At 40.7% G+C, this 9637-nt stretch overlaps 1 protein-coding gene across 1 annotated transcript; it reads right to left on the bottom strand.

Annotated features, from left to right (window-relative positions):
- Positions 1 to 1886: 1886 nt before the first annotated feature.
- On the bottom strand, positions 1887 to 4808 carry LOC125833532 (uncharacterized). The gene is made up of 3 exons (XM_049512693.1): positions 4132 to 4808; positions 2725 to 4025; positions 1887 to 2581 (listed from the first exon to the last, which is right to left on the bottom strand). The coding sequence occupies exons 1-3, from the start codon at positions 4806 to 4808 to the stop codon at positions 1887 to 1889; spliced, it is 2673 nt and encodes an 890-aa protein (XP_049368650.1).
- Positions 4809 to 9637: the final 4829 nt, after the last annotated feature.

Below are 9637 nucleotides of genomic sequence, written 5' to 3' on the forward strand. Positions count from 1 at the left end.
CAGCGTCTAGACTAACCATTTTCATCCTTCTCATGGATCTGAAAGAGATGAGGATACTTCAATTTCATTGCTTCTTCCGCTTCCCATGTAACTTCTTCTACTTGTTGGTTCCTCCATAATACTTTTACAGAAGCTACTTCTTTATTTGTTAACTTCCTAACTTGTCGATCCAGAATAGCAATGGGTACTTCTTCATAAATGAGATCTCCCGTAACTTGTACATCTTCAGTAGGAGTAATATGAGATGGGTCACCTATGCATTTCCGAAGCATCGAGACATGAAACACCGGATGAACTGATGAAAGCTCTTGTGGTAGCTCTAACTCATAGGCTACTTGGCCAACTCTTCGAATAATCTTATATGGCCCTATATAGCGTGGACTCAATTTTCCTTTTTTACCAAACCTCATTACCCCTTTCATTGGTGACACCTTCAAGAACACCCAATCCCCTATAGAAAATTCTAGTCCTCTCCTTCTAACATCTGCATATGATTTATGTCGACTTTGAGCTGTTTCTAGCCGCTGCCGTATCACTTTGACTTTTTCCATAGCTTGATGAACAAGATCTGGCCCAAATAAGGTGGTTTCACCTTTTTCGAACCAGCCAATTGGGGATCTACATTTTCTTCCATATAAAGCTTCATAAGGTGCCATTTTAATACTTGAATGGTAGCTATTGTTGTATGCAAACTCGATCAATGGCAAATGATCATCCCAACTACCTTTGAAGTCCAATATACAAGCTCGCAGCATATCCTCGAGTGTTTGAATTGTATGCTATGCCTGACCATCTGTTTGAGGGTGAAAGGTTGTACTTAAATTCACTTGTGTTCCTAAACACTTCTGAAATGACTTCCAAAAATATGCAGTGAATTGAGCTCCCCTATCAGATATAATAGAGATTGGCACTCCATGTAGACGAAGTATCTTTTTAATATACAACCTCGCATATTCTTCAACTGTATAAGTAGTCTTGACCGGCAAGAAGTGCGCTGATTTGGTCAGTCTATCAACAATTACCCATATAGAATCAAACTTCCGAAATGAACGAGGCAAACCATTGACAAAATCCATATTGATCATATCCCACTTCCAAATTGGAAGTTCTATACACTGCATATAACCTCCGGGCTTTTGGTGCTCTACTTTCACTTGTTGACAATTTGGACATTGAGCCACGAATTCCGCAATGTTCTTCTTCATGTCCCCCACCAATACATTTCTTTTAAGTCATGATACATTTTAGTTGACCCCAGATGGACAGAATATCTCGAATGATGCGCTTCCATCATAATCCTCTTTCTTAATTCATCTACATTAGGTACACACAATCTGTTTTGACATCGGAGTACTCCCTCTTGCGTAAGCTCAAATGCCTTTGTCATACCCTGTTGTACATTCTCCTTAAGCTTTAATAGAATAGGATCCGTGTACTGCTTCTCTTTCACTTCTACTACTAATGAGGATTCTGCCGCATTTTGCACAATAACCCCTTTGTCAGGAGATTCAAGAAGCCAAACCCCCAAGCTAGCTAGTTGACATAGATCCTTAGTTATTCCTTGTCTTTCCACACACCGCCCATAGATGCTTGCCATTATTTTACGACTTAACGCATCAGCTACTATATTTGCTTTCCCGGGATGATACAAGATATCAATGTCATAATCTTTTAATAGCTCCAGCCATCTTCGCTGCCTCAGATTTAGGTCCTTTTGCTTAAAGATATATTGCAAACTCTTGTGATCAGTGCATATGTCAACATGAACTCCATACAAGTAGTGGCGCCATATCTTCAAAGCAAATACAACTGCGGCTAGTTCTAGATCATGTGTTGGATAATTTTTCTCATGTGGCCGCAGCTGCCTTGAGCCGTAAGCTATTACCTTACCATGCTGCATCAAAACAGAATCCTAGGCCCACCCCCGAAGCATCACAATAGACTGCATACCCTTCTGTTCCTTCTGGAAGTACCAATACCGGTGTAGAAGTTAATTTATTCCTCAGCTCTTGGAAGCTTCTTTCACATTCATCACTCCACTGAAACTTGGTTTCTTTGTGTGTTAGCTTTGTTAAGGGTGCAGCAATGGAAGAGAATCCTTCAACGAACCTTCTATAATAACCTGCCAATCCAAGGAAACTACGGATCTCCGTAGGCGTTGTAGGTCTTGGCCAGTTTTTCACCGTTTCTATCTTCTGATTATCAACCCTTATTCCTTCATCGGATACAACATGACCTAGGAATGCCACAGATTTTAACCAGAACTCACATTTAGAGAACTTTGCATACAACTTACGCTCACGAAGAATTTGTAACACCTGTCGCAGGTGATTAGCATGGTCCTCTTCCGATCTTGAATACACCAAAATGTCATCTATGAATACTATCACGAACACATCTAAAAATGGCTTGAACACCCTATTCATCAAATCCATAAAAACTGTTGGTGCATTCGTTAGCCCGAATGACATGACTACAAACTCAAAATGACCATATCGTGTTCGGAAAGCTGTCTTGGGTATATTTTCGTCTTTGACCCTCACTTGGTGATAACTCGACCTCAGGTCAATTTTCCTTGTAACTGATCAAACAAATCATCAATTCTAGGGAGGGGATATTTGTTCTTAATCGTTACCTTATTCAACTGCCGATAATCGATACACATTCTTAACGAGTCATCTTTCTTGCGTACAAATAAAACTGATGCTCCCCATGGGGACATACTAGGCCTTATGAATCCTTTTTCTAATAAGTCTTTTAATTGCTCCTTCAACTCCCGCAATTCTGCCGGGGCCATTCTATATGGAGGGACGGATATAGGTTGAGTATCTGGAATCACATCAATACCAAACTCTATTTCTCGTTCTGGAGGCAAACCCGGAAGATCTTCAGGAAATACATCGGGAAATTCATTTACCACTGGAATGGATTGAAGAGTTGGTGGCTCCGCATCTATATTTCTCACTCTCACTAGATGACATATGTATCCTTTGGACATCATCTTCTTTGCCTTAAAATAGGAAATAAATTTACCTCTTGATGTCCCAATATTACCTTTCCATTCAAGAACGGCCTCTTTTGGAAAATGGAAATGCAGCGTCTTCGTTCGGCAATCTACTGTGGCATAACAAGAAGCTAACCAATCCATACCCATTATAACATCAAAATCCACCATTTCTAGCTCAACAAGGTCAGCCAACGTATCACGATCACAAACAGTTACAATGCAATTACGACAAACCCTTCTAGCTATAATAGAGTCACCAATCGGTGCCTCAAATGGCTTCACTAATAATTCTGGTGTTCTTTTGAACTTTTCAGCAATCAATGGAGCAACATATGATAGTGTAGACCCCGGATCAATTAATACATATACAATATGTGTAAAGATGGACAACGTACCTGTAACCACATCCGGCGAGGCTTCCAAATTTTGTCGATCCCCGAGAGCATATGTGCGATTCTGAACTCCACTAGAACTAGCTGCTCCCCTAGCTCCTCTACCACGACCAGTAGGCATCTGTCCTATACCTAAAGAAGGTGCTGATGACGAGGATGCAACAACTGACCTAGTAGGTTGTGCCACACCACCCACACCTCTATGAGGGCAATTTCTCATCATATGACCTGGTGTACCACACCAAAAACAAGCATTTGTCCCAAATTGACATGCACCTAAATGATTCCTTCCACATTGTTTACAAAACTCTCGAGGAGGTCTTGATTGGCTCATACTTCCCTGCTCAAGGTATCCCGCTGTTCGTGAACCTTGACTTTCACCTCTTTGCTCAAATTGATTCCCCCTAGTCCCTTGAAATTGAGGTAGGGTACTAGCTGTAGAGTAGGAAGATGATGGCCTAGGCGGTCTGTTAAAGAACCTAGGCCTAAACTCACCTTGGGATGGTGTAAACTGCCCCATAGATCTGGGCCTCTTAGAATGCCCTATTTCTGACTCTTGTGTCCTTCTTCTTTGCCTTTGATCCTCTAACTTTTCGCAAAAGCTTGCATCCTTGCTATATCTATATCTTTATTCAATGAAGCAATGGTACAGTCTCTAACCAGATATGAATCTAATCTATCCACATATCGATGAACTCTATCCCCATAGTAGCAATTACATTAGGAGCACACCTGGCCAAGGAATTAAATTTGAGACTGTACTCTCTCACACTCATACTTACTTGGTGGAGATTTAAGAACTGATCCGCACGGGCCTTTAGGATCTCCAATGGCAGGTAATGGTCAAGGAATGCCTTTTTGAACTCTTTCCATATAGCTGAAGGTGCATCTGTTCCCCTGGATTGCTTCCAAGCTTCATACCACAATATTGCCACACCTTTTAATCTATATGCTGCTAGCTCGAGCGCTTCTTTACCACTTACATGCATAACATCGAAAGTGCGTTGGATCTGATATTTAAGGTCTTGTGGATCTTCATTACGATCTGTCCCGGTGAATGATGGAGAGTCCAAATTAAGGAAATCACGTATCCGCGTGCCAGCTGCTCTATCTACACTACTAATACCTGCAATTGGACCTTCTTGCCATTGGCCGTGGCCACCAACTATACGAGTCAACAATTGGACTGCATTCCTCAAATCTTGCTCGGTAGCATTAATAGGGGGTTCTTGAGGTGCAACTTCCCTCCTTAGTTCTTCTGGCGATAGAGGGGTCGGGGAAGTCTGTGATAGAGACTCATCTTGAGCCTCACCTTGAACAGCTTGACTAGGTGGTGGTTGGCTGGTCCCTTCTTGGGCAGCCACATCCACTCGCTTACCTGTACTTTTACTCCTTCTCGTAGCTGGCATCGTCGCTATAATAAAACAATTTAGAAGTTAGGTACTATTCAGCACAACAATGGTTCTATTGCACAATCTAAGAAATGAAAGAAAAGAGACAACTCCTACATGTCCCGTAGCCTCCTGTTTATAAATATGGTGCACAACACATCCATAAACAAGACTCTACATAGACACGGCTTTGTAGACTCTCTAGGATGACCTGCTCTGATACCACTTTGTCACGCCTCAAATCCCATTAAGACGGACAGGCACTCGATGCCCTAACGACCCGAGATAACCAACATGTGACCTGTGCTTACTATGCATGTAACTATGAAAGTTTTGTGACAAGTTCGCCAGGGACACAACGATATGAACCGACATAAGTAGACCCAAAACTTATATACAAGACTTGGCCATTGAGGCCACAACTGGTTAAGATGCAACTGAACCATATACATAAGTCTACAAAGCCTCTAAAAGATAGAAACCCTTAGAGTAGGTCGGGACAGACCCCGCCTTACCCTAGCTACGATACAATACCAAAATGAGTCTACCAAGGGCTCAGTAAAGCTCCGAAGCAACCTGGAGCTCACCAAAAGTAGCTGAGTGTCGTATGCTCCTACTGAGAAGGTCTACTAGCGAGAGTACCTGTGCCTGCAACATGAAATGCAGCGTCCCCCGCGAGGGACGTCAGTACGAAAAGTGTACTGAATATGTAAGGCAACTACATATATATAAATAAGAGTTCAAACGAAACCAGGTATCAACGTATAAGTGCATAAATGAGAATAGGAGGCTGCCTCTGTTAACTCTGGTGGGGTCATGTATGTTACATTCTTGTCTTTACCTTTATGTGTGTTATGATCTTTATAACGCATGTGATATAAGTGACCAGCTGATCAGTGGTAGAAGAGGATGACCCATGCTAGGCATTTTAACCCCTGGGATGCGGTCCTCAACATTGCACAAATCGGGATCGGCCCATGCTAGGCTTTCGCCCCTGAGCTGCCACCCTTCTATGCCCATTGGGATCGGCCCATGCTAGGCTTTCGCCCCTGAGCTGCCACCCATAGTTATACAAATTGCTTCACTTAGATTTTTTAATCTTTGAGATTGTTGTTTTGGTGGTCACAATCATTTTTGAGATTTGGAAATACGAGACAGTAGTAGGAGACATGAAAATGATACTTTAGGACAGTAGCTACAATATAAGGAGCTATGTAACATTAATGCATTACTTGAGAGCTTGAATGACACAATTGACTTCAATTGACTATTGAGTACTGATGAACGTGTAACTAAGTAATTATGTACACTTAGGAGGGGGGATATTGTTAGCTATTTGGATATCGTACGTTGCCACTATGTTTCCTTTACTAGGAATAGAACTTAGGAAATTCACTTATTGACATTAATCGCAAGTATCAGATTTCATGCCAAGGAATATGGAATCGAATCACCTACATACCTTATTTTCTGACCAATACCACTGTCACAATTCAACCTCCCTTCTTGGATGCTAATCTACAATATAAGTCACAATTAAGCTAATGTCAGCAGCTAATCAAGGCCCTAAAAGCAATAGTTAACACTTGACGGAAAGTAGGCCCATACAACCCTTGAACCAATGGTGAACCACCACACCCTTCTTCTATACATTAATACAACTTCATACATCCTTTTCCAAGATACCCAAACAGCCCCCAACAACAATATACATAAGGCAGCCACTATCAATCCCTAAAAATCTTTCAGCATAATAGGAAAATCTTAACTCAAAGATTTATCACCATCCATTAGTTCTTGATAAATATATACAAAATTCTCTACCCCAAATCTGTATTTAAAGAGAGGAAAAAAAAATGGGCAGTAGTCTTACCTTAGTTTCTAGGAATTTATCCTCTAAAGTTGTACTCCAAGATTTGAAACTCTCCTTCAAACTTTTAGTTGAAAATGGGGCTATTCTGAAGGAACCAAGGTTTTCTAGGGCTACTAATTGAAGCCAAGAGAGACCAAGAGAGAAACTTAAGAAATCTGAAAATTTTGCAAGTAAAAAATGAAGCAAAAGATCTGATCTTTATCCCTTTAAAAAGGAGGTGTAATGGCCGAATTTCTTTACTAATTTTGGCCATATATTGTCAAGTTGGTGACCCACCTACTTGGCCTTTTAACTTGGGCTTTTGGGAACTTCAACACTTGTTGGGCCCTACTTGATAAGGGTTCCAATTGGGGATGAAGCCAATTGAAATCAAATGGGGAATGAAACAACACAAAAGTAAGATAGATGAGAAATAAGAGATGAGAAGAGAAGAAAGAAAGGCAATTGAATAAACAATCAACCAAGGAAGAAGAGAAACTTGAATTCGAAAAGAAACAACTCAAATTGAAAAGCACAAATGAGCAATCTCAAGTGAAATCAAGGTTAAGAAGTCCTAAATCAACAATGAGAATCCACCCATCACTTATCTAGATTAAGCTACACTAAGCTAGGCTATCCTAAAGGGATTCCACCCTTAAATTACACTCTTGAAAGAGTTTGTTCATTTCACATTCAAAATTCATATAGTCTAAATCTTCCAAAAATAAAAGAGACTACTATTTATCCTAATAAAATAAAGAAGACACATATTTGACAATTTTACCCTTAATGAGGTGGGCTTTGTTTGGTTGACTTCTTTTGTGAATTCTTGAAAATAAAGTAAAGAAGACACTTCTTTGACAATTTTACCCTTAATGAGGTAAGGGCCTTGTTTGGTTGTCTTCTTTTGTGAATTCTTGAAATTATGAGATGACCATTTGCACAAATGGCCTCTTTCTTCTTTCTCTTCACTTAGATGGACCTTCCTCTAAGACATGATTTTGTGTCCATCAAGCTCCTCTAATGCTTTTACGCGATCCATGCCATCCATGTTTTTATCACTACTCCTAATTATCCCTTTATTCATGTCAATTTGGGCCATAATTAATGCAAGTAGGTGGTCCACCTATTTGGACTTTTCACTTGGGCCTTTTTGGACTTAAGACTATTGGGCCTTGGCTGTCCATTTTTCCCTTATCCTTCTACTCAACTTGGGCCAAATTAATGCAAGTAAGTGGTAGTGCATTTGGCCCAATTACCACTTTACTACCTCTACTTTAAATACTTCCGTCGGAGCTAACTTGCAGCACACATGCTGAAACGTGCAAGGTGTTACATCACCTTGTGAGCTAGCTAGTTTAAACCAACACTAATCATATAAGAAGCACAGTCCCTCACCTATACTATAAGGCTATATCAAATATCACGTGAATAGAACTAGCATACGCATAATACAGGTTGTTACACATATGATCACACCCCAAGAATTGGGGTTTTAGCCAAACATCATAAAAGACTAATAATGGTTACCAAATCGATTAGCCATCAACTGGGTAAAAGTAATTAAGCCTTTACAATGCTCCAATTTGCAGAAAATTTGAAACCCAATTGAAAAAAAATCTCCAAATTGATTCTCAAAAACCTTCAAGTCTACTAAGAAACTCAAGAGAAAACTATTCTAGACTAAAAACTGTGAGCCGCCCATTGCTCTCCTCAAGTCCTGTAACTTTGGCAATCTCCCTTGGCATCGCGGAACTACTCGGTGATTCGCCGACTGCTCCTTTTCTGTCGTCGACTTGGTTTCTTCCCTCAGGGCTGGCACACTGGAACTTTAGGCGGTCAAAATAGCCACTCGGCGACACGCCAAGTGCTCTTGGCGTTCATCAATCTCGCCTTTCTTCACTTCTTTAGTTTGTTTTGTTCCTTTTTGCCTGCTAGTGTCCTTGCTTTACTTCTCAATCCATATACCTAAAAATCAAGGTATTAACATCAGTTTATAGCATAAATTAAGCATTTGAGGATACTAAATCTATCAAAACAAAGCCCAAAATGCGTCCAAATCCTGGACTCATCAGACGTACCTTCAAGCAATTCACAACATTCATATCTTATTCAATTCATTGGGAACCTCTTTTTATTCCATCATACCATGAAGATGATCAAGGAATTACCTTGAAATATATTCTTTTTCATTTCATATTCTTTTCTTCAGTTTTCTTTTTCTCTTATTTTTTTTTATATTGCCGGGTTCCATCTTTTTGACAAAGAATCTCATGCTTTATTTTCACTTGGGATATTTTCTCCTTCTTACCAAACCCCCAACTTAGGCTAAGCTTAAGTTGGTTATTCAAATAAATAAATGCTTCAAAAAAGATTTATAGGTGAGAAGGTGTAAGGCCTCAGAATCTAGTAGTCTAAGAGATGGGCTAAGTGTTAAGTCATGAACTAGAGAATTTAGCTTTGGCGCCCTCCATGAAGGTCCACACGGCTCGTGGTGGTGCCCATGGGCCTTGGAAGTAGCTACCCAAGCTATGCTCACCTCTCATGACCACAATGATTCCTCGTGGTGGGGACCACATGTCATGGTGAGGGGCGTGAAGGTGAGGCTGTGAGTCCCTAGAATCTGCCTAGAAAGAGACCCTCCCCACGATCCACTAGACGGCTCGTGAAGGCCACCAAGGACCGTGAGAGGGGTCATGTTTCTTACTTAATTTTAAGAGGGAGAGTGGTGGCAAGCCAAGCCACTGGTCCAAGACCACGGATGGATCCACAGCTCGTGGTAGGCACCACGGATCGTGGAGCCTCACGTGGTGATGGGGAAGCCCACTGTAAGTTAAGGGCTAAATGGGTTTTTTTCGATTAGAAGTGAATCAAAGCTACATCATTTTACCCTAGACTAGGACCCCTATATAAGTGATTTTAACCCCAAAACTCACCCATTCAAGTCATTATTTCCAAAACCCAAAAGAAATCCCAAAGTTCTTCTTTCAAATAT

Source organism: Solanum verrucosum, unplaced genomic scaffold, assembly GCF_900185275.1.
Source record: "Solanum verrucosum unplaced genomic scaffold, falcon-dt-bn FXZP01000105.1, whole genome shotgun sequence".
NCBI lineage: Eukaryota > Viridiplantae > Streptophyta > Magnoliopsida > Solanales > Solanaceae > Solanum > Solanum verrucosum.

Excerpts from the sequence above, each read along its gene's own strand:
- LOC125833532 (XM_049512693.1), bottom strand. The coding sequence starts at position 4,808 with ATGCCAGCTACGAGAAGGAGTAAAAGTACAGGTAAGCGAGTGGATGTG. Across the intron at positions 4,026-4,131 it reads AAATTTAATTCCTTGGCCAG|ATATAGATATAGCAAGGATG; the intron begins GTGTGCTCCTAA and ends CATTGAATAAAG. Across the intron at positions 2,582-2,724 it reads AAAAGGATTCATAAGGCCTA|TTACAAGGAAAATTGACCTG; the intron begins GTATGTCCCCAT and ends TTGTTTGATCAG.